At 37.7% G+C, this 25,448-nt stretch overlaps 1 protein-coding gene across 1 annotated transcript in view; it reads left to right on the forward strand.

Annotated features, from left to right (window-relative positions):
* CDC40 (cell division cycle 40) overlaps positions 1-23,771 on the forward strand; it is a 37,012-nt gene extending 13,241 nt beyond the window's left edge. Inside the window, exons 4-15 of the mRNA XM_057390170.1 lie at positions 5,923-6,006; positions 7,919-8,058; positions 8,653-8,749; positions 10,412-10,551; positions 12,132-12,206; positions 12,850-12,895; positions 14,227-14,328; positions 15,583-15,698; positions 15,777-15,910; positions 20,442-20,518; positions 21,909-22,053; positions 22,766-23,771. Of these exons, the coding sequence (XP_057246153.1) occupies positions 5,923-6,006; positions 7,919-8,058; positions 8,653-8,749; positions 10,412-10,551; positions 12,132-12,206; positions 12,850-12,895; positions 14,227-14,328; positions 15,583-15,698; positions 15,777-15,910; positions 20,442-20,518; positions 21,909-22,053; positions 22,766-22,943 (1,334 nt within the window). The 3' untranslated portion in view covers positions 22,944-23,771. The remainder of the gene's footprint in view (positions 1-5,922; positions 6,007-7,918; positions 8,059-8,652; positions 8,750-10,411; positions 10,552-12,131; positions 12,207-12,849; positions 12,896-14,226; positions 14,329-15,582; positions 15,699-15,776; positions 15,911-20,441; positions 20,519-21,908; positions 22,054-22,765) is intronic.
* The last annotated feature ends 1,677 nt before the right edge of the window (positions 23,772-25,448 follow it).

Consider the following 25,448-nt stretch of genomic DNA (forward strand, 5'->3'; position numbering starts at 1 on the left):
GCAGTCATTTCTTATTCACCATTTCTGTGTCATTCCTTATTTTATAGATCTTGGCCATAGCTCCTTCTCAGTCTGCTTTTTTTTTTCCACCTGAATAGATCTGATCAATCTTCTTGTTCCTCTGTTGCAGCCTTTTCATGCCTACGGCTATCCTTGTCTCTCTTCTGTATCTCTTCTAGTTCCACTGTATTGCTCCTGAGATGGAGAGCAAAGCTGTACACAGTRCTTACATGTTAATCTCACTGTGAATTTGTTCTGTGAGTAACTTGCTCAAAGCTACTTGCTGCMTTTTTCCAGATCATTTATCAATATGTTGAATGTCATAGGCCTGAGCATGAATCCACCAGCAACTTTCCTATACTATGCAAACCAATCATTTATTCTTGACAATGTTTTAATAACGTTTCATCAATTGACCATCTAAGGACCTATGGGKTTTTTTAAGTCTCTTTGAGGCACCCTGTAATCAGTCTAACTTGGTTGTGCATACTCATTTTCTTTATTATAGTTTCTACTCCTTGAATCTTCTAACAGTACAAATATTTGGTGGGTTGGTCTGTTGTTCTCCTTACCTCCTCTGAAACACATTTTGAAAGATGGCATTATATTTGATACATTCTTTTTCTGTCATATTGAGGTGATATTAAGTGACAGTGTCTGCACTGTGGTTTGGCTTTAGATGTCTTGAGTGYCTGCTTCTGGTCCTGGTGTTTTATTGCCACGTATTTGACTCTTTAGTCTCCTGGCATTTCACTTTGTGGTAGTTACAGTGTCATGTTATGCATAAAGAAAGGTTCTGGCACAATAGTCTACCAAAGCTCCACCATAATCAGCATGTTTAATACAACCCTCACTGGTGCTCTTTTCAGTCCTTGATTATCTGTTGGCCTACACACTGTTGGGTGCACTTTTTGCCCTTGCCAGTCTGGCAAAGGACAAACGTTAGCTTTTATATCTTGTAAGATTTCCCTTGCTTTTGGGGACTGGCTGTCTTAGTGTAGTGTTTACTTTGTCTGTTGGAGTTTGATCTTTGCATTTTCCACATCTGGRTGCAACTTCAACTGTTTGAAGAATAGTTTCTTATTTCTAATGGTTTCTCTTTACTTACTATTCGGCTGTGCTCACTTCCTTCTGGTTGCTTTAAAGTCATCTTTTATTAGCTGGCAGGCATTAGATTTGTTTTCTCCTGCACGGTGTCTCTGAAGTCCCCCTGCATTTGAAGAAGGCTTTATCCTTTGGTGCTCACGTTTTGTTCCTTTTTAAAATCTTTTCTTAATATAGCACTYCTGTTTTAAGATCAAAATCATTGTCGTAAATGTTTTTATGTCATCCTTAGCTTTGTCAGCAATGTTAGTTTTATACCCCATTATTGTCATTGTTAAAATGTGGATCCTTAGGAAAAAAATCTTAAAATCAAGTTTCCTGCACTGCTAAACTGGCTTTTTTTTCATGTGGATCTCTGGCAWGACTGCTTCATGGTACAAGTACATTGTGTAAAAATTATCACATCTTGGTGTGAGATTTGTGCAGTCTGCTACAAGGAGATGACTAAAATATATCATTAYTACTGTCCTTTCCCTAGCACCTGTTTAATATCTGTTACCATTTGATGGTTACTGCATTTTCTGTCCCAATGGTCAGTAAGGAAGTTCTGGAAACTACTTACCACTACTTAGACCTGGAATTTCAGTCCACAGGATCATTTAATGCTCATTAACACTATTAACTTGTTAATCTGATTTGTCTTTTAAGCTTTCTATGGCAAAGAGCATGTTTTTCCCCCTGGTACGACTGTCTCATTTGTTTATTCTCTCTGCCTGGTAAAGCACATATTCTATTCAATTATGTCAGTTCTGTCCTACAAATTATGTTAATTTATTGTTTTAAAACAAGATATTTCAATTTTACTCTATTATTTTTAGCCTCTGTCATTTTGCATGTGTGCTTGGGTTTTCCATTTCCGTGCCCTCAGTTTTAATAGGATTCTGTGCTTATTACTGTCCCTGTTACCTGAGGTTTCAGATTTCTGTGCTTTCTTTTCCTTGAGGATATGGGTTACTAAAGATTGTGTGTCATTGCAAATTGCTTACTTTTCTTTAAGTATTTTTCTTTAAGTAGTCTGTAAGTRCATTCTCCAACTATTTTATCAAAAAGTACTCTTTGGACCTTCTCAGTACCATCAGCTTTTAATTTAGATGAGACCTACCCATCTCAGTAAGGTTCCCTTTATTCCAGGAGTTTGGGAAAGTGGTCACAAGCACTGGAGATGTTTTTTCTACATTAGGGTTAAAATTCACAGTGGCTGAGAGAGCTGGGGCTGTTTAGCTTGGAAAAAAGAAGTCTTGTGGGGGAGACCTTGTTGCCCTCTACAGCTACCTGAAAGGAGTACACTGATGGCATAATCCATAAAAACATTGAACAAAATAGTCCACRTAGGCATTTTATAATATTGTAAAAGGGCCTTTCCCCGTTTAATGGAAAGCCATTAATAAYTGCTCTGTGGAAGTCTGACTTTTTAAATTGGTAACCAGTTTTGCATTTGCAGTCATAGGTAATCTTCCCTATTTTGATTCCATTGASGTAAGGCAGTCTTCTTAATTTCAACTATCAAATGAAGGCTGTCTCTTTAGAATATAAAATTGCCCCTCATGAGCCATTATGATTTAAAATGCTTAACTAGCATTATTTTTTCAGTGCTATTATATTCCTTGGAGCATGTTAAAAAAGACTAGTAAGTCCTAACACACAGCCTATGTTTATTCTTCTGTATCTGTGCTCTCAGCTGGAGTCCTTTTCTTGAAAATTCACTTTTGAGTATTGTTTAAAAAGTCAATATATGAGCATATATTTATTTTTAGAAGCAGAATTACAGATTATTTTTTACATGCTGCACACAAACTGTTCATGAATATTKTAGCCATTTCACAGCTATTTCAGCATCAGTGCTCATCCTAAAAGTGGACTGCTTCATTCATACAACATTTGATTTTTTCAAATCTCCTTTTCACAAGATATTAATGTCCATTTTAATAAGAAATAGTCTTTTCTCCATGAATCTCAAAGCTCTTTATGAGTAGCTTGGTTATAGCAGGATTATGTCATCACTAACACTGATATTTTAAGAGCTTAAAATAACTGACTTGGAAATAACACTTGTGATTTTTTTTAGTCTACTCATGTTACATACAACACCTCCAGTCACTGTTACCTGTTAACAATTGTAGGCATTTTATTCTCTGATTACTTTGATTCTGTAGAGATGCCAGTGCAGAGTGGGTTAGTCCAGTTGTGTTTTTCTGCATACCTGAGCTACCTTGGGTCTCTGTATGCTGCATTGCACAGTGCATTGTAAACAGGCTGTAATTAGCTGCCTTTCTGGAATCCACATCAAAATCTAGTTATTTAGCCAACCATTTTTAGGTGCACTGAAATTATGGATGTAGGTGGAATTGTATCTTTCATTGTTAAAATGTTGTGGGAAATATCTCTGCCTCCTGAATAAAACTGAAGGAGACATAGAAGTCAGGGCACATTATGTGGGATACCAGCTGAGTAGGATAAAAGCAAGCTGTCTTTTGCAGCTGCGTTTAGGAGTCCCAGCCAGCCAGAAAATATTCTCTTTCACATATCCACTAGAAAGTAGAAATTGTTCAGAGCTTTTCTGTGAGAATGATGCTGGACCAAATTCAACTCAACTATAAGAAGTCTCCACTTCCACGGGAAGCTGTGCTTGGCCCAGGGGCCCTATTCATGGGAATACTGTCCCTCTTTTACAAGTACCRAGCAAATAGAGTCCCGGAGATGGTGTCAATACAAGTTGGAGGACAAGTAAACCACTGTATTGATTTTGACATAAATCCAAAGTAATATCTCTCTGCTGTTAACAGAAACCGTATAGCTTGGAAGAGAACTCATTGAAATAGTGGCTTAGCAAAAGCAGGCTAAATTAGGGGAAGTCTGATTGCAGTGTTGGCTCAGTTTTGTTATSCTTAGAAGTAAATCCTACTAAGAGTCTAGAATAAATTACTTKATTGTTTAACCTAGGTGTAGTGGGAATGTATATTTTGTAATATGACATTGGTGTATTTCTCTCCCTATATCATATTCATGAATCATCTGGACATATGTTGTTCCACAGCTGAGTCTTACCAGGTTTGAAAAGACAGGGCTGGTTGGCAGGTGGATTGCTCCATTTGGATAGGAATACCTGCTGTGTTCTTGGAATGGCTCTTCTCCTAATTTCAATAGTAATTTTTTTCCCAGCATCTAAAAAGAAATTAACTGGATCATATTCTAGGAGAGTAGTCTTTCTGAAAAATATTTGGTGAGACAATCTCCTTATTGGAATAATGTTAATAGGTTCTCAACTTGTATGCATTTGTATGTGCCTTTATGAGCCATTGATCTCCAGAGAGGACTGGATTATCTCCCACTGTTTGTGATTGTCTCTGTGAATCACCAAAAATAGAGGAATTGGATTGTATGCTGTAGGACTTAATTCATTTTGTGTGTGTGATTACTTTTACTGGTGGTTTAATATCTTTTATTCTCTTTTTTTTTTTTTCCTTCTTTGTTAAGAGAATTTCTTTTTTATTCTTTTTTTTATTTTCTTTTACTTTAATACCTAATAAAAAATTGGCATTATGTCCGCCAGGGTGCAGTCTTTCCTAAAAAAAAAAAAGCCATGGTGGTCAGTAACTGTTCAATGTACCATCTGTTCCATGGAAACCAAATCAATTTATTTGTTTATCTTATAAGATCATGCTATCCACTTCAGGAGAAATGGAGTAAAAAGTTATATATATATATATATATATATATATATATATGTATGTATGTATGTATTAAAATTGTCAATATCCTGTATAGGTATGAAATGCTGGTTCATTTTATAAATTATTTATAAGAGTGAATGCAGCAGATTTTGTTGTGGTTGGGGTTCTTTTGTTTTGTTTTTAGTGAGATTCAGTAGTCGTAGTGAGGAAATGGAGATGTCAATACTTCGGTCTTTTAAAAATTAAATGCCWTGACTGCTGCTTCTGGTACCATCCACATTAGTTAAAACAACTCCTTTCAAGTTGAAGGAACAATCTTTTCCAATTCTGCCAGGAGAAGGATTAAGTAATTTTTGCTATGGGAGACAAGAATACACACAAAGCCCTAGAAAACTTCATCTGATTTTTTTTCCCTCCGTTTCTGTCCTCTTCCTTCCAACTATGGCCACCCCAGGGCTGCCAAAGATGAGTATCACTCTCTTTGACCCAGCAGAAGTAGTGGGGAGAGCAGGACACTGCTGCTGAAGCCAGAGGGCTCTCTGTATGCAGCAGCCAYGGGCTGGTTTCCACGTGACTTACTGGCTTTGCAAAGCAAGGAGTAGTGCCCTGCACTAAAGCAGCATCTGTCCAACATTGTGTGTCRCTGGCATAAGATTTTGAGCCAGTCTTTTCCTAATGCCGTGTTACAGCAAGAAGAGGTTGCTATGGCATTTCAAAATCTTATGTTTGCATTGCAGGAAACTGGCCTGAGTTCAGCATTGGCCTTGCTTGGAGCAGGGACATCCTGGGGTCCCTTTCCAACAGATTCTGTRTCTTGGCTTTTTGTGATTACTCACCCTTTGTATCTTATGTATCTTATATTGCTTCCTGTTGTATTCCTATTATATTTATTTGTTTCTCTGTGTTGTGCAAATTTAAGCATTGTGATAGCAATATGTACTCAAGGGCCTCATGGTACTACTTCATAGTAATCTTTAAGCTCAGGCCAAGTGAAAAATAAATGGGATTCCAAAGTTTCAATCCTTCATCAAGTCATCCCTGGCTTGTTCAGAGTCAAGAGAAAGGAAATTTGCAGGGGGGCAGAGTAGTAAAAGTTGTGCAAAATTGAAAACTTGAAATAATGGTATTTTTTTCYCTCTTGTTTCAGGTTATGCCTTAGATCCCTCTATAGATAATCCTGAAGTGGGTACCAAATATATTGGTTCTGTAGAAGAAGCTGAAAAAAATCAAGGTAATTATTTCAGAATCTTGTATAGCTGATAACTGTTTTCATTTCTTCTTTGCTAAGAGATGAAATAGGCATTAGTAAAGGAAGGTACTATGGTAGACTTACCCATGTCCAAAAGCACGATAAAAGAGATGTGTTGCAACTGTAAAGTAGAGGCGGGAGGGAGATATTGGAGTGTTTTGTTTTTTTGAAGTACTAAATGTTTCAGGCTCTCACAACAAATTTCAAAGTAGTATTTGCGATGTGCCATTGCATGGATGCAATTTGTCTGTGTTTTTTAAACAGTTTTTTGGGCCTCTTAAATTCTGTCTTAACCAACATTGTCCCATATCTGCATTAAGATACCTGTATGTTGAGCTAATCACCATAACTGCTCCTCAGGAGCAAACTGCTCACTCTGTGTGCAACCTTTGGCATTCCTGTCACGAGCTGTGTGTTGTTGTGCTTAGCAGAGTTTAGCTCTTTGGGTTATTTGGAAAACCATTGGAAGGYTGCCAAATGGTAAAGGCATGGGATGCCATTTGGAGGATTGACTACCACAAGCATGGGGTTTGTAATTAATACCTTGATAAAAKATATTTAACACTTAAAGGGACTTGTTCGCATTGGAAAACTGTACCTGTGTAAACTTCGTGGTTATGCTTCCCCTTGCATGTCTTTTTCAAACATCCTATTCACATGGATATACAAAGAATCTTTATTTCTGTGTCCTCTTCCTTGGAATATTTCCAAGGTTATTTCACTCTTTCCTTCCAAAGAAGGAAATTACTAAGATTAAACCATTTCAAAAAATAAAAAAAAAGAGTTTTTCATAATGGAATTTAATAATTCATTTTAAGAGAACTCTTGATAAATGTACAATTCCTTCATAGGATCACTTTTTGCATTGCCTATTTTCCCCTTGTTTATGTAAAGCTTTTTTGCTCTTTTGCACTAGATGAGTATTACTGCTGCTGTAGAAAAAAAGTTTGAAAATTGCACACAGTTCTTTATACAACCTTGAAAAACTTGCAATACTTTAAAATAATTACTTACAGTTTATTTTTTACTCGCATAAACATATTGTTTAGTGGTTTTGACACACGAAATTCTGAGAGCACAGCATTTGTGAAAAGCTAGCATTTCTTTGAAAGAACAAGATACTGGTTGGAGGGAGATGACTGTCAGTAGTTACTGACTTTTAACAGGGCCTCTAACAATAGAAAAGAGTAATTATTTTAAGCTAAAAGAGAGTAAATTCGAACTAGTTATAAATTTTTCTCCAGTGTGGTTGGTGAAATACTAGAACAAGGTGCCCAGACAGGTAGTGGGTGCCCCATTCCTGGAGATGTTCAAGTTCAGGCTGCACCGGCCTCTGAACAACCTGATGTAGTTGAAGATGCTGCTGTTCATTACAAGGTGGTTGGAGCAGGTGACCTTTAAAGGTCACTTTCAACCCAAATCATTCTATGAATTTTTACTAAATTAAAATGTACTGTTGTGGCTGGGGTTTTGGGAGATGTGTCTTATTTTCATTTTGGGGCAGGTTTTTTTTGCAAATGAGAGGGTTGAGAGGGATCCAAAACCAAGAAGACTCTACTTTCAAAAACTACACTATTTAAAGTATGAAAATGGATGTATTCGTGCAATCTGCAGACTTACTGATAAAAATTTATGGATACATGCATGGTTAAATACTCTAACAARCAATGATACACCGTTGAAGTRGTTTCCTTTGTAACTGTACATAGTTAGCAGTGTTCATAGCTGGAAAAGTGAGCAATGCTTTGATCATTTTGTTTAAATACTTTTTCCATTTTGTCCTTTATATGGAAAGGATGATGGTGATGGCTTTTTCTTCTAAACTGACTATGATATGACCTCTGATGTTGTGTTYTGTGTTAGCAGTTAGTCATTGTATTGTTTCTTTCTTCAGGTTTAACAGTGTTTGAAACAGGACAGAGGAAAATTGAAAAAAGGAAGAAATTCAAGGAGAATGATGCATCTAATATTGATGGTTTCCTGGGACCATGGGCGAAGTATGTTGATGAAAAAGAAGTAGCCAAACCGACAGAAGTAAGTACTGCTTTAACACAGTGGATACAARTTTTTAGTATATGGCCCTGGTTTAAACAGCTGCATTAGTGCTTGTCCAAACAGAAGATCCATGGTATGCTTTGGGGTAATAGAAACATTTTAGGTAATGTGTCCAAATACTGTGTAACAAATATTCTGCATTGAATTATTCATAACACTTTTTGGCAAAAAAATTAATTTARTCTGCATGTAGACTCTGATTAAAAGAACCAGCTTGGAAAAAAAAAAATTGAAGTAAAACTTCTTTGAAGAAAACTGCCAAATGAAAACCCCCAATAAGGCTCACACAAATGCACACACCCTGAACCCTACAACCAGTAGATATCCTTCTTGTTCAGTTWGTGCTTAGCTTTAGTCTATGAATAAAACAATAATAGTTCTTTTCAGTGTGCATAACTTTTCAAACTATTATGGATTTGATAAGGGTATTCTCTTCATTGATGCTTAGAAGTATTACTCTCATTTAGCAAATAAATGTTTTCTTAATGGTGAGTAAACAGTAGTACAGTTCTGGATTTTGTTGTGGGATTCTGAATACTGAGCTTTTAAGACATCATGTTTTATTTTTTCCAGGAAGAGCAGAAGGAGTTGGATGAAATAACAGCTAAGAGGCAGAAGAGAGGAAAACTAGAAGATGATAAACCTGGAGAGGAAAAGACTATATTACATGGTAATGGCATCTTCCTGGCTGTTCTCATTTTCTAGCTCGCTGTGTTTTCTTGCCCGCTGTGTTAATTAGTAARGATGGCAGCCAGCCTCAGCAGTTTTGCTGAGGCACCTGGATGTGTCTGTATAGGAGATAACAGCACTCACAGGCATAAGCATAAAGGACAGGGAAAGAGATGAACTTGGACTAATTCCACTTCATACTGTGAAGAGCAGTGTGAAAATGTCATTTTTCAGGACATTGGTTTTATTTATTTATTTTAAGTGTTACTAGATGCACATATCCCTTTCCTGTTTCACAGAGCAAACATATTAAAGTTATGAGTTTGGCTTAGTTTCAGCTTCAAAATTACTGTAGTTTTATATGTCAGTATTTTCATCAGCAGGTAGTGCTTTGAGTTATGGCTTATGAACAATTTAGAAAATCACTTGGAGCTTATGAACAATTTAGAAAATCACTTGGACTTTACACTTCCTCAATTTTCAATGTAAATGTTCTTGCCATCTTACTATGAGTAATTGTCTATCCATTAATTACCCTATGGAAGCCTATAGTATTTTCAAAGAAAATAATTTGGTAAGTAAAATTCAGTAATTTTTTTAAACTGTTACTTCAGCTCTCTGCATACAAAACAGCCCTGTGTTACCCTGCTTGGTGAAGATAGTTTGATAAACAGCCAGGCTCACATGCACAAGCTGTGAGCATCCTTTCTAACATGCCTTAGAGAAGTGGTGAGATAAGCATTGCTGACATTAGTTCTTCATTCTGTTTATGTGTAGTAGATCATGACAGTATTTATTGAGTAGCAGTGAGCATAACAAATATGAAATTTTAGCCACTGAGCCTTTAATGGAGTAATTATTTTGTATCTAGTTTTCATGCTCGCTACCTGAAATTTCACAGTGAAAGACCTAGCAGTATAAACCGTGATCTTATCACATGCAAACATGCCAGAAATAYGCCATTTTGAAGATGTGTGTAAGCATGGATACTGTGCAGGTATACAACCAAAACTCCCATAGCAGCATTCCAGAAACTGAGAAATTAATCAGTGCACCATTTATTGTCATGGCTGCCCAACATATGTCTACTCTGACATATCCATTTTCATGCACAATGCATCCCTATGTTTCTGACTGTCCATTCACTTCTTAAATCTAGTTAAAGGGCAGCTGTTGATTGCTGCTGACCAATATTGGTTCATGCCAGCCAAATGAATCTTTTTTTCTTGATTGGTAATTCTGTTGGCGTGATCGACACAGCACAGAGCTGGCCAGAATGTGACTTGCAAGCAAATGTCACAGKTAGAGTTACACATTTTAATCTATGTGGAGTTAGTGTAATCAAACCCTTTTTGATCAGGGAAACTCTTTRTTTGGTGATGAGTAAGATGTGTAGGAGAGAGATTGTCTCAAYGTTCTGATTGCCAGATTCCAAGAAGATTTTGCTGAAATTACTTAATTTGAGTTAAACTGGTGTCAAATAAGGTTTCATATCTGAATCCTATGAAGCTGTTTTTTCTTGTACTCCCTCTCTCACCTTTCCCTCCATACTAGAGCAGCTGTTTTGTGAAAAACCTTGTGTGAGTTCTTGAGCCTTTCAAAGACTATAACCTCCTAAAATATAGGTTCTTGGATTCTCAAAATTCTATGTTCACYTTTTCAGTTAAGGAAATGTATGACTATCAGGGGAGATCTTATCTTCACGTYCCACAAGATGTTGGAGTTAATCTCCGTTCTACAGTGCCACCTGAGAAGTGCTATCTTCCAAAGAAACAAATCCATGTGTGGTCTGGGCATACAAAGGTAGGAATGTTTGTGAGAATGTAGCATAACAACCTGTTTAATTGTCTGTCTGCAGCTATTCTATAARACTGAAGGATCAGTAGAAGGAAAGAGGGTTTTCATCTTTACCATACTCTGCATGTAACTGGTTACATTACATGCTTATGTAAAGTGGTTGCCTGATTAATTACAGCTGTCTAGCTGCAAATATTTTTGTGTTAGCATAGTGATTTCCTGACCTCCCTTAAAGGGAAAAGTGTTATTCAATGACTTCTGTGGGATTTGGAGTTACTTCCTAAACTACAATGTGAGTAACAATAAGGCTAATTCTGGAGGTTCCTAGGAATGTTAGACATTTGAGGATTTTTTGCAGTAAAAGTACTTAAGGGCTATTTTGTATCAAACTTATGAAATGTAACATAGATTTTGTGAGTATGGAGCATCAGCATTACAGGTTTCCCAAATACAGCTAATTCCTTTGAGAGGTGTGTCTTGGTAAGAGTTTTCTTTGATGTTRCTTAACATCCATAGTTCCTTCTTGTGTCARGTACCAAAACTGTATACATACTTCTGGTATTAAAAAAGTGTTTCACTGCTCAGGGTTGCAAAGCATATACTCAATTTGCTGCTTCTTTTGTCACTAATTTTAAGTGTTGCTTGAGGGGCAATATGCTGCACTGCAGTGGGCAGCACCTTAATAATGAAGGAGGAAAGGAGGACATGGATTGTTTTTAGCTTTTACCCTTTTTTAGTTGAGTGACATCTCTGAGCTCTTCTTTAATGATGGCTGCATCAACGAGCTTAGAGCTGCAACTATCAGGTCTTTCCAAAATGACATCTCCTCCCCAGAGCTCTAGTCACTCCCCTGCCTATTATCCTATTAAAACAGACTGATGCATAAAATAGCTTTTTCCTTCAAACAAGATGAATAATGATATCGATGACAGAGGCAAAAGAAAAATGGGTTGACAAATTTAGAAAAGCTGGGGGATATAAGCAGACAATAATAGGGAGGATAAAGTACCCAGTTCCAGCCAGGGGTGGGAGGGAGGAACTGGATGGAATATGAATAGAGTAATCGACATGAAATGGAAAGGAGAGGCATCAAACTATGAGTATTTGAGGATTCTTTGCACTTCTGTGAAAGGAGTATCTATAATACAGACAGATGGGAAGATGCTGTGCCCGGGGAGTCTGAGCTCAGTGGGTAGAAGCCACTGAGACTATATTTAAGAAATTGAGCTGGCCAAAACCTTTTTTATTTGTGGAAAAATGCCTCACCTGCCCCACCTGAAAAGGTTTGTTACACAGATACCATCCCTCAACTCACAGTTTGTATTTATTTGCTGTGTTTACCACAGTAATGGTGTGGATTTTGAGGTTATATATGCAGCTGTTAAAGTGAATCAATCTTTTTCCAATTAACAGTTGTTCGATACATGTTTCTAAAATGGAATGTGAGCAGGTTATTTCTTTTCGAGATACAGTATCTGTATATTTTTTGAAGACAAGCTTTATCTTTTTGCTTGGAAAACAGGGTGAATAAACTAAGGAAACATCTAGATGATCCACTTATTGTTAACTTAYGTTCTTATTTACAGGGTGTCAGTGCAGTCAGATTGTTTCCTCTGTCTGGGCATATACTGTTGTCTTGCTCTATGGATTGCAAAATTAAGGTGAGTTGTTTTTTTTTTTTGTTTTCATGGATGTGTTTTATACCATACTGTAATACACACTGTGTATTTTAGGATACGTAAACATTTGGTACTTCTACCAAATACCTTTTGTCTGTGTTGCTTTTATTTTTCTCACTTAACTTTTGAATTACAAATTCATTTGGAACAAAGATAGAAATAGTACACAAGACTGAGGCTGTTAGAACAGTGTTGTTTATTAATAGTATTTAGAAGGTCACAAGTTTCTCACRTTGTTGCCTTTGTTTTTATATTAACTCATTTTCTGTGAAGCCTARTTTTACAGCTAACAATAGGTCTCTGCTGAAGTCTTTTGCTGAAGCATTTRTTGTGTGAGCTAATCTCACTTCAGTCTGGCATATGTCATAAGAAAGCTATGTTTTGGGTTTGTTTTTTTTCAGTAGCATAACCTTAAGTCATGGGAGTTTTAGTTATTCTAAGGGGGATTTTACTGACAGGAAGGTGACAGCATTCTGTGAACTTCTGGATRCATTGTAATTAATCAGTAGATGACATATGTTTGTAATTAATTTCTTAAAAGATGGTGCCATATATGTTTGCACTTAATATCAGTGTCATTATTGTTTAACAACTGACATGTTTCCCCCTCTCCTTTTTTTCCAAGCTGTGGGAAGTATATGGTGATCGAAGATGTCTACGAACATTTATTGGTAATAATATTTTTTAAAATTCATTTATGTCTAGAACAACTTCCTGGAAGAATATTATTTAGATTAGCTTACTAATKTGCCATGGAGAGGACTTGTGTGCATCCAAGGCAATGGGTGTTTGGTGTGATCTTGACAGTAAGATCTGAAAAAGATTCAACTTTCAGTAAGAACTTTGTCATTATTCAAAGCGATTTAATGTTGATGTATTAACACCTTACAACCCTTAGAACAAAACATGAATGTACTACAATCATCAGTATTTTATACAAGACACCTTTTCAAAGGCAAAATTTTGACATTAAATTACCCCATCTTCATGCTAAAAACAGCAACCCTCTGTATTTAACCAGTGAGGGTTAAATGGTCTGATGATCCCACCTTAAATAGGTCATTCCATCTGTGCTGAGTTTCTAGTGCAAAAGCATGGGAAATCTTTTTTATGTTCAGGTGCAGTCTTTGTTCATGTAACAGGTGCTTTTTAAAGCAGATAGCTGAGAGAGAAATACAAACTTTTTAGSAGCCTTGAATACAGAACAAAAGTAGCTGATTCTCCTATTGAAATAGGAACATTTCTAGAACACTGAGTGAATATACGTTGAGTAACAATAAAGAAGCCTTTTTTCACCTGTTATTTCTGATGACAGCAGTGTGGCAAAGATGATGGTTCAAAAAAGATTTTCTCTCAATAGCCTGCTCTTTCTGAACAGTGTGACTGTTTTTCTCAAAGGGTTCTTATTATCAACAAGATTTGCCTGCTATTTTGCTATATTTCAGTTACTGTGTCAATATTTTAACTAAAAAGAACTGTAAGTCTGATGTGGCWGTCAGGTGAAAGTATTGATCCTGAGGGGTAACAAGTTTAACACAGGATGAAAGCATTCTTAGTTTTCTGATCTAATACTTCCCATATTTCCCAATTATAAGTATTTCTTCATTAAATGTGTCTCATGTAGTGTGTGTCTCTTCTCTTTTCATTAGATGTTGCTGTTTATTAAAGTGCTTTAAATTTCTTCTGAAGTWCTGCTTGTGTATCAATTTATGATGGTTGATTCCATACAATGCTTTTGTTTCTCTCTCCAGTGTCTCAGAGGTGTGAATGTATTTTGGGATTTTATTCTCATCATTCTTTAGGAGTTACTTTTTCTTTCTCTCATGAATCATTCTTTACTAGTTCTCAWGAAGAATTTCAATAAGTGATTTTCTTGCTCTCTTTGCATTGTGAGARCATTTAACTTGAGTAATATGGGTTGGGTGTTTTTTTAAGAACTCAGCACATTAGTTCCAAGTATGAATGGATGAAAGTTTACCATTGCATTTTTTCTATTTTGTAGGACACAGTAAAGCTGTTCGAGACATCTGTTTTAACAATGCAGGCACTCAGTTCCTTAGTGCTGCATATGACCGCTATCTAAAACTCTGGGACACTGAAACAGGTAGGCTTGTGTTTGTAGGTGCTGTTATTTKGCACTATTTTTAATTATTAGTGAATATAAAGATACCTTATCATTTAGATTGTTTCCAGTTGTCATTCATATTGTCTTGTAACAATAAAGTCTAGGCTTTCATTAGAGGAAAATTAATATTTTTTCCCTTATATCTTTTGTTGTTATCTGTAAGGGTGCAATTGACACTACCTGTATTTCATAAGACTTCTTATTTGAGAAGTTTAGTATGTATTTGCAATGCTTGAACAATTTTCAGCAAAAAGACATCTTGCCAAATCATTCAATTGCATGTTTACATTTACAGGCATAAAATTACTTGTTAGACCTAAATATTCTCAGTTTAGCAAAATTATCTGACTTGGTGTTTTGCTTAATTTGAAATTGAAGAGCACTCCAAATAAGAAAAGGTGGTGATAACTGAGCTTCTGATATCRAGTTGAAGAGTAGGTCTCATGCTCTCGTGCCTGGGAGATGCTCTTTAACATTTTGCTATGAAGTTTGTTAAAAAAAATGCAGGATAGATTTTGTCAGTATTCTTCCCTATCTCTTCCTAAAACAGGAAGTTCCCATGTTTGAAAAAGGTATTAGCTTTCTGAGTTAGTAGTGCCACTAGTCTTATACAGGTGATAGCCAGAAAGGTGCAAATCAAATTCTCCATCCTTGAGTCTGAACTTGAGTCTGAACTCAGTTATTTAGACAGAGCTTTCGGATTAATGTGGCTTCAGTAAGCTACGGATAACATGTAATCAGGGTATTTGTGGCTGAAGCTAAGAGGGGAGGTCAGGGCTTTATTTTGGAGTTGGATTATTGTTATCCTTTTCCAAGCTTAGCCTTGAGGAGTTCTTGCCTAGGTTTGTATCTCTAGTTGAGAAGACCTCTCATCCTAAGAAGRTGGTGTTTTGCAAAGACAATGATCAGTTTGTAATACCCTGAACCAGTCCTTATGTTTTTGATATGTCCTGTGGCATACCAGKATGGCATACCAGGGTGCTGAGCACTTGTATTGTTTGGAAAGCTGAGGCAAACTTACAGAATAGTTTCTGTACGTGCATGTTTATGCAGGTGCATGCACACAAATTTGGAAAAAGGTCTATTCAAAGAGGAGACCCTCTAATTTAGTCAATGACTTTAAAACAAGTATTGTCTGCTCTTAGTAAAGTGTTTTTTATCAATATCTGCAAACAACCAATCAGCCCACAGCACTTCCAGCCTGATACACTATGAATGGGTTTTCTCTTGCAGGGCAGTGTATTTCAAGATTCACCAACAGGAAGGTTCCTTATTGTGTCAAATTCAATCCTGATGAAGATAAACAAAACCTTTTTGTTGCAGGAATGTCAGATAARAAAATTGTGCAGGTAAGTCTACTCAATATTCATTTCTCTAATTTGTATTTAGTAAAAAGCAGGTTCTTATTCTGACTCTTTTAATTGTAGTGGGATATTCGAAGTGGTGAGATTGTGCAGGAATACGATAGGCATTTGGGAGCTGTCAACACCATTGTGTTTGTGGATGAAAATAGAAGGTTTGTGAGTACATCTGATGACAAGAGTTTAAGAGTCTGGGAATGGTAAGTTTAAAATTTTGAATTTTACCTCAAAGTATATTGTGAGCAAACTAAGAAGAGAGTTTSTTTTTAAAAAAATACATAGCACATAGGCCACTGGAGTGTGCTATCTCAGGAAAAGCTTTAAAATCCTGTTCTGACTTAATGCTTGAGACACTTCATAGATTTCCTCTTCCCCAAAGACAACATAAGACAGCCCTATCAGCCTGAAGCACACTGCATTCTATTAGTGGTGTCTGCTCTCTCCCCTTCCCCCAAGGGTATATGAGTCCTTAAATTAACCTCTTGCAGAAACGTCTGCTCTATTGCACTTGGTGTATGTTGGTTTTGAATGCTTTGAACTTGGATGTCCATAGTATTATATAATCCTTGGCCCATGTTTGAAATAACTAGTTTGGGGTAGCTTCGTTTCTGGTTTTCTGTTMGTCTGGTTTGTTTGGCATTCATTGATATGCACAGTGTGAACACAATAGATGACAGGAAAGGGAGACTCTGTCCGAGAAAAAATAATACAAACTATTTGAAATGGCTTCCAATTTTTAACATTTGACCTGTGGTGAAAACAGATCACTCCTATCTGAAATGTTTTTCGCAAGGTTCTACGTACTAAGRTCTTGAACTTAAGACTTCTAAGATTTCTTTTTCTTTTTGAAATAATCAGTCCCATATCTTGAGGTATTCATTTCCTTTTGCTGTTCACACATGCAAAGCTGTTGCATAATACAGACACTAGCTCGACAGCTCTGTGAGTAATCAGTTCCTTCCTAGCGGCTTTTATGCTTTTTTTTTTTCCCTTTGGTAGCCTAGACAAGAGACTCCAATCTGTGGTATTGGAATGTTAYCCAAGCAGCCAGCTAAATCCTCAGCTTGTCTGTGAGCGGCTGCTATCATTGCCAGTAGCAGTGGGAATGACCAAAGTCTGGGAACCCAGGTTTAGGCTAGACATAAAATGCTCTGCCATATGCCACTCCCAAGAAAGCCTCTGTTCAGTACTTCATAAGTAGACCCATGCATTTACTGGGCTCCTTAAAGAAAAATCTTTACAATACCATGTCTGCTAAAGAATGTCTCCTTGCTGGTGAGTGGGAGGATGATCTCGCTTGCACAAATCTGTTCTTTCCTTGAGATTGGATTGCCCTTGTTTTATGAGCTTTGTGTGATGGCTGAAATAAATAGTGAAGTGGGTGGATTTAGTCAGTCTGCAGGGAACAGCAGGAAAGGCAAAAAGGTTCTGGCATGGGAACATCGCAACCTGATTGTTCCAGTAGCAGAAGTTTTTTTCCTTGTGAAGAAAAAAAATGTAATAGCTTGTTGTACACTGAAGAAAGAGCTCCCTTGTTGAAATGATAGGGAACTCGACTCTAGGCAATATTCTGTAGTGCAGTTGTTGGGAAATTCTTTGGTTTTATAAAGAGCAAATGTAATGTCATCTTCCTGGGCATGACTTGAAAACCTTTCTCTATAACCTGTCATGATACGTGTTAATTGGTTTGTAAGCATATATCTATAATTTCAAGATCCAGATTTTTAAAATGCCTTAAAACTAAGTTAGTACATTTGTTATGGAAGATTTTGGAGCTCAGAAGCTTCCATGGCAAATTATTTCTCAAATCCTTTTTTTCCTAAGTTGTTAAGAAAAATTATTTGCTGCTTAGCAGTGATTTGGTTACTGTATCTTTTGGCACTTTTCTTCCTATTTTCTTCAGCACAATGTTTCTTCAGTATCCTGCAGAAATAAAGTGGAAGTAATTATGACCTGAGTATGGTCTTAAAAGCCAGTAATTAAAAGTTGGTCTAATTGCTTAGTTTCTATTGTCTAGAGGAACTTTATCATGTGTTTTGTAAACACTTTGACTTGGCTTGAGCTGGTAATGGGATGGCATGTCTGTCTTCATCACAGTGAGGAACTTCTGAGAACTTTCATCTCCTTTCCCCAAGAGTTCATCCCAGGCACAGTTTTCACTGGGCTGTACATAGAATTGTAGTTGGTTGATTGCTGAAAGGTCAGGCTTCAAGTATAGCACAGACTCTTGCAGATTAAATTGTTTATTTAGGAATATTAATGGAGTACATGAAAATTTGTCTGCTTTTGCATTTCATATGGTTGGGATATTAAAGTTGGCATGGGTATCATATTCTGTGTCCTCTCTTCTAGAAATGCAAAATGTTATTTTGTTTATTATCTGCTTTATATGCATCTGATCCTGCATGGGTAAACAGTGAAATTATTTGGGCCCTTAACTTTGGAGCTTTTATTTCCTTTTACCTTCAAGTCAGCCAGCAAAGCAAGAATTACCCAGTGATAACTTAGCTGACAGGCTTGAGAGGCTTGTCATCTCTGTAAAGCTATGCCCCTCACCAAACTTCCTCGCTCCATTGTTTTTGATAAGGATACTACAGTCTCCTGAGAGAGCTCTCCATGATGTGCAAGTCCCAAAATTGGATTGGATTGGACCAGGGGTTTGAGATGGCTTGTGTTCTTTCCTTCTTTTGTTGTTTTCATTCTCTTGCCTGGGGACGAAATTGTATCAGAACCCCAGAGCATAACACTTCTAAATCTTGRCTAGTAGATATTGCGTCTGGTATTTAAAACTTTTCATCTTTTGAAATGTTATGAAATGGGGAAAAGAACTTGAAAATATTTATTCTTTTTAAATTTATCATAAAAAAATATGTATTATGTGAGTTTTGAGCTTGGGCAACTATGATAGCATCTGCGATGGTAATTTTTTTAAGGGAGCAGACTGACATTACTTATTTAGCAATTTGACTGGAAGCAAATGTGAAACACAAATGCATCTCTTTAGTCTGCCTAATAGTTTAATGCAGCATATCCTGCTGCTGTCCTAAGTATGCCTGGTAGGTATCAACATAAAGCAGAGCTGTTGTGAAGAAATTCTAGTAGATGAGGCTGCCTTCATCTGTAATAGGAGAAGAAGGCAGAACAATGTGTGCGGCATTTAAATTTCTGACAGCAGTACAATTCAATATTGGAGATACATTTTCTCCGATGAGACTTWAATGGGGCTTCCAGTGGGATTGGTTATACCTGGCATTGAGGACTCCAGAAGTATGTTGGTCTGCGGGAGTGTTGGACAGTGGGAGCTGATCAGAGCCTGGCCTTGCTGCATCAATAACTTTGTGTCCTGTTGCATAGGATGTGACACAAGGACTGCACTTCCCAGGCTGGTTGGCCTCAGAGATGTGGTTTTTTTGTTGCCAGATTTGYTGCCCAGCAGCAGTCTTAGGGCTGCCTGTTTGGAAGCTGGTTATCCCTGGCCTAAAGTGCATGCTTTTATCCATGGAGTGTATTAAGTGGTTTGCCCTTCTTATTTTGAAGAATAAATTATTTTAACTCACAGGAGCATTTGTGTCACTTCCTGACAGCAGAGCAGCTTCTCACCCTGCTGCCCCTGTGTATGTTGCTTAACTCAAGATGATGGGAAATAACTTACTCCACAATAAAGCAGGATTGTAATTGCCTTGCTAATGCTGACCGCATTGCCATCCAACAAGGCTTGGGCAGCTGGGATGCAGCAGCCACCCACGCTCTCTGCTCTGAGATTGTCCCAGCAGCCCTTCTGCTCTGTGAATTAGACAATGAAGTCATAAACATCCCCTTTGTCTTAATTAATGTTGTTACAGAACATTTTGCATGTGTTTTCTGCAGAATACATTAATCAAATCTATTTTCTGCTGGAGGTTTCTTTCTCTTAATGAGAAAGCCATGTGCAGCCCTTCCCTTTTTGCCAGTCTTCCACTGCACGGTATGAGGAATACTGTGAATATGCACAAACCGTTAGTAATTCAATTTATATAGTCAAAACCAAAWGGCAGTTCTGCAGAGTAAGGATTAGACTGTCCTTGATYTTCCCCTAGGCCTTTGTATAGGTCAGTGTGTATTAAGGACATGCACCGTCACAGTCTTGGATGCAACTGAGCATCAGGGGAGTTCAGTCTTCAGTTCAGCTGGGAATATTTGGAATTGGTTGGCATCCCATTTGGGGAGATCAGGAGGAAAAGGGCCTTGTCAGAGAGAGAGAGAGAGAGAGAGAGAGAGAATCCTTTATACTTTTCCTTTAAAAAAAGTGGAAAAAAATTTAAAGGGCAGAAATACTTGAGTTACAACTCAAGTCAGTAAGATATTCCAGTAAGATACATGCATATGTCAGTATGGCCTTGCTATCTAAATAGGAACTTTGTGAGAGCTGCAGTTACACTGGAGGTAATAAAGGAACCTTGTGTTAGTTTTGCTCTTAACAATTAGAATTATGATTCTGTTTTAGACTCTGAATGATTTGATTGGGGTAAATTCACACTCTCAGAGGTTATGCTGTAGATGGCTCCACATCTGGAGCTCTTGGTGGACATTCATATTTTTTTTGAGTGGACATTTTATTATTTTTGCATATTCTTCCTTTGGATGTCACCATACATTCTCCATGGTTCAGTCACCATGTAAATCAGCCGACTTGAGGCAGCTCTTTGGAATGTCTCCATGTCTTCATAAAACACATGCTTCTTCCTTTTGCAGGGACATTCCTGTAGACTTCAAGTACATAGCTGAGCCAAGTATGCATTCCATGCCAGCCGTGACTTTGTCTCCAAATGGTAGGTTAACACTTTACTGCCTTCTTAGACCTAATTTACATAGGCATGTCTTGCTGATTATATCTCTGTGTTGTTGCTGTGTTGCATCTCCCTTTCACCCCAGATTAACCCCTCTTCCCAGTCACTCTGTGCCCTTATTCTCAGATTTAACTGGATCTTGTTTTGATTTAAAATTCTAAAGAACAACTATGTCAAAATAAGAGTTTATATCAGGGTAACTTTATCAGTTTAAAATTAGGCCTTCATCCAGACAAAGCAAAAGGGCTCTTCCTAGAGCTACCATGTGTTCTTTGCTGTATTTAAGATAAGAGAAACAATAGTGGGAACTGACAGTGGCAGCAAAGTGCTAAGCAGTTCAGCAGTCCTTGTAGTGCCACTGTTAAAGCAGAAACTGATGTTGTACATSATCCTGTTCCCTTCTGTTCTGAATKTAGTCYAAATAGTTCTTRCATAAGAGAAATCCCAAATTGTCTCAGTGTTTCTTTATGTTAATRTTTCACTGATGTTTGTGTTCTTCARTTAGRATCATGCTGAAGGAGGGTAATTGGTTAGTGCCTCAAGTAATCAGCGAAAATGCTTTTAACAGGACGAAATTCCTGTTATCTGTTTTGGCCAAATTTAAATAGCTTTAGTGTCAGCATTATTACGGCATTGCCAGATTTGCTGTTAGCAGTCCCATTATGCTGAGTAGAGGCTCATCAACTTGTTGCACAGCTAATGTTATGTTGTCACTGCATGAAACACTTGAAAGGCAGTGACAATATGCAGAGTTCAGGACAGAAGTCTGTTCTGGGTGTTCYGTTGCACATCATCTTCCTTGGATTCTCAGGCAGGGATTAATGCACTGCCAAGGTGCAAAATGAGATAAAGTTAATATTAGAAATGCCTCGATTTTTCTTTCATTGAAGTATCTTTATTAATTGCATTCCATTAAGGCAGAGAATACGAAATAGTTGCACAAATGTATTTTCAAACTCCTTAGTCTACCTTAGACCTATTTTTCCCACAAAGAAAAGAGTAGATTGCAGCTAGATGGCTCCTCACTGAGTTACTCGATTATGTGCACCAATAAGATTATACAGTATCTTAAAAACTTAAGAATACCTCCGTGGGCTTGATGCAGCACATAGCTGGAATAGCCAGAGCATAAGTAGAATCCTGAGTGCATTTTGTAGGAATAGGCATCCCAAATCCTGTTAAACATAAGGTTTCAACTCTTGGCAGTTGTACAAGGCAGAAGCAGTAACAACTGTCACMTAGAACACTGCTACATAGTGCAAATATGGATTAAGGTAGTGCAAGAAAAATTTTTAAAATCTTTAAAAACTTCCTAGTTCGSTGTGTTTCTTCAGATGCAGCACCCTGATACCTTTGTTTATTGCATTTGTAGGGAAATGGTTGGCTTGCCAGTCAATGGATAACCAAATCCTGATTTTTGGAGCTCAGAACAGATTCAGATTAAACAAAAAGAAAATTTTCAAAGGTCACATGGTAGCTGGCTATGCTTGTCAAGTGGATTTTTCACCTGATATGAGGTAAGTTTTTGTGGGAACGAACTTTATTTTAAAACCTGCAGGAACAGACACTAAATTTCCTTTTGAAACCTCTGCAACATTCATGAATTTACAGCCATCCTATGAGTTCAGCATCAGGCAGAGCTCCCTTGCCAAGCAGCAGAACAGAACGTTTACTTACAGCATCTAATAGGACTAAGTGAGGCTTCCATGTCTGTCTCTGCAGGGGTCTGTTCCCACAGCATGCACTTGTCTAGAGATCTGGGATTTGAACTCGCCCAGTTCCCTCAGTTTGTAGGTCTGGTGTGGGTATACTCATTCACTGTTCAGACAATTATCTCTTTCTTCCTGTTRCCTTAACATTTACTACTGTGTATACGTAAGATACCAATTACTGTAAAAACTGGGGAGTAACCTCAGCAAACCCAGAGGAAAAAGCATCTATAATCTTAGGGAAACTTGTGGTGCTTTCTCTTTGGTCCCAGTAACACAGTGCAGGGTATAATCACACTGCTTGGCACATTTACCTCGCAGCTGATGAATCACTTTCTGCAGGACTCGTGTGCTCTTAGAGCACAGCATGAATGCTRATTCCTTGGTAGGTAGGTTTGCAGGCTGTGTCAGATGGGAAGCTCCTGCGGGAAGCTCTTTTCTGTTGCTCAGTTGCTACTTGTAACAGTATACAAGCAGACTGCACACATGATAAAACTTTCGTTTTATTCCTTTAATGTAGCTATGTGATATCTGGAGATGCAGATGGAAAACTAAACATCTGGGACTGGAAGACAACAAAACTCTACAGCAGGTTAAAAGCACATGATAAAGTCTGTATCGGTGCMGTGTGGCATCCACACGAAACATCCAAAGTCATTACATGCGGCTGGGATGGTCTGATTAAACTGTGGGACTAAAGAGGATGCTACGAAGACCTGAAGATGCAARTCCTGCATGCATCTGAGATTAGAGTGTGTTCTGCTGTAAGGATGGGTAGACATTCATCACACTGCAGTTCTCAGTTCACTGTATATATGCATATATGCACTGAACACCAGGAAATTGAGAAGAGCTGAAAGGATATAGTTCTAAATATGGCGTCTGGGTCTGAGAAGCTAAATCGAGGTCATCTGAAGCATGCAGAATCATGTGCCAGTTTGTCTTGCCACTGCTTGTGCAAAACACTCTTGTAAAATAAAATAATTTTAAGAAAAACTATTTTTGTGATTCTGACTGTCAGAGATATGGGGAGTTAAAGGAGAAAACCAGCAATTGTGTAACTTTCTTCCTAAGAAAGAAACCTTTGGTACCTTGCTGCAAGAGAGCTGGAAAAGATAAGCACAAATCCACTTGCTGAGATTTGTTATTTCACAAGAGAATTGAAGAATTAACTGGAAGCTAGCAGTTATCAGGTAAACTGAAGATGCCATTCATAGTCTTAGTTTCTGTCTGTAGAACCACGAGGATCACTCACTTTCACCTTTGCAAGTAGTCTTCATTTTCAAGGTTTTCCTTGTAATGGTTGTGTGATGTGTGTTGTTTTTTTGTCTTCCCATATGCAATTCTGTTCCAATAAGCATGACATATTAAAAAGTGATTGTCTCTTGTTCTGTTGGGAATAGTTTGTATTATAAGCCCCATGAAGGTTTTGGCAATTTAATGTATATACATGTCACTCTTTTTCTCTTCAAAGAACTTATTTTTAATAAATCTTTTTATAAAAAGTCTGCTTATTTTTATTCAATTTTTCTGTCTTGCAGTGTCCATATAAAATATTTCCTACCTTATAGTRTGTTCATGTGCAGTTGTACCAGTGTTCAGATAAACTCACTTTCTTGCAGTGTTCATTTAAAACTAAGCAAGTTGGGAACAGGAGAAAAAAAAACATTCTTTTGGCTCCCTGTCTGCTCTCTTTTATGGGCACATAAAAATAAACACATGTAGAAATTTTTATGCCATTGATCAGTCTGTAATAACAGTTTTGAATTATACCATATTGTTTACTGTAAATCCAATCACTGCTCATCCATTATAAAGGATAGTGAAGAAGTATTTGCTTTAATTGACAGCAGGATAGAAGCTGAGACAAAGAATCCCAAATGGTAGAGATGGAGGGAAATGGGTTGTTTGTTTTGTGGGCTTTGGGTTGTTTGACTGGTTGTAAGACAATTCTGGTCTTTCAAGGAGTTACTTACAGAAGTTAGGCCCTTGTGAATGGACAGGAAGTGTAGGCATTTTTAGACCAACTCTAATGCTGAGCTTGAGAGTCATTCCAGTGTCAGTCCATGCTGTTGTGTAACTGCTCTGAGTTTACATGCTCCTGGTTACTTTCCCATCCCAGTAGCYTTGTGTGCCAGGAGCACTCCACACTCTATTTTCACAAGCACCATCCTGGTGGTAACTGGCCCAGCCTTGTTCCCATGCAAGTACTGAGACAGGGAATGGTAGAGCCCAGAGAGAGGAAGGAGCTGGTCCAGCATGTCCTAAGGACTGATTGCCTGAGGGAGAGAAGAGGCTGATCCTGTTTCTCTGCTCTTCAGCATGTGGGTGGGAAAGAGCTGCTGCTGTCTTGCAGAGGATGAATTTCTGATGTGCTTTGCACAGGGAAGGTTTGATTCCTGAGCTGGGAGTTGAGCTCTGCTGTGTGCTGCTTCAAGGGAAAGGGGTTGGAGTAATTTGGAATGGATTTTTTCCTTCAAGTACATTTCCACAAATCCACATCCACAAATGGATATGTGCCAGTGTGCCCTGACTGTTAACAGTTTATATGTGCAGGGAAATAGGGAGGAGAGGAGGAATACAGCAGATAGAAAATCTCCCACAGAAACGCATCAGAAACACCTTTCCCAAATGCATAAAAACATTTAAATCAATACACAAAATGCTTGGCTCTGTGTTTTTCCATGTGTCACCTCCCAGGCTGAACTTTAGATATATACTTGTAAATACATTCTTGTAAAAACTTGTAAAATAGTGTATGCAAAGTATAAAAATAAGTGTATACACTGGGTGTTATCTTTGGAGGAAAAAAATAAGAAATATTTCAATCAATTCTGCTGGAGTTGATGAATTGGGATTAAATGTTTGCTGCAAGCACAGAATCAAAATTGCCCTAGAAACTTTCAGATAAAATCCTTTGTCCCTCACAGTTGGTCACCACATTAATCTTTTGTGGAATTTCTCACATCTGCATTGAAGCCTGCAGGGGGAATTTTTAGGAGGATAATTCCCTCTTGTTGCAAACTGCAAAGCTCACTTGTCAGCTAGTTCATTGTGCACCCAGATAGATGTGTGTGTGAGTGTAGTGCAAGTCCAGACTTGCCTTTCCAGCAGCCACCTGGGAAGAGGTTTCTTTCTGGGCCAATCAACTCAAATCATGAGCTTCTCTTCCCAATTTCGTGTTTCATCAGGAACTGGTCTGT

This window comes from Malurus melanocephalus, unplaced genomic scaffold (assembly GCF_030028575.1).
Source record: "Malurus melanocephalus ecotype Western Australia unplaced genomic scaffold, MMel_1.1 scaffold_23, whole genome shotgun sequence".
NCBI classification, from domain to species: Eukaryota; Metazoa; Chordata; class Aves; order Passeriformes; family Maluridae; genus Malurus; species Malurus melanocephalus.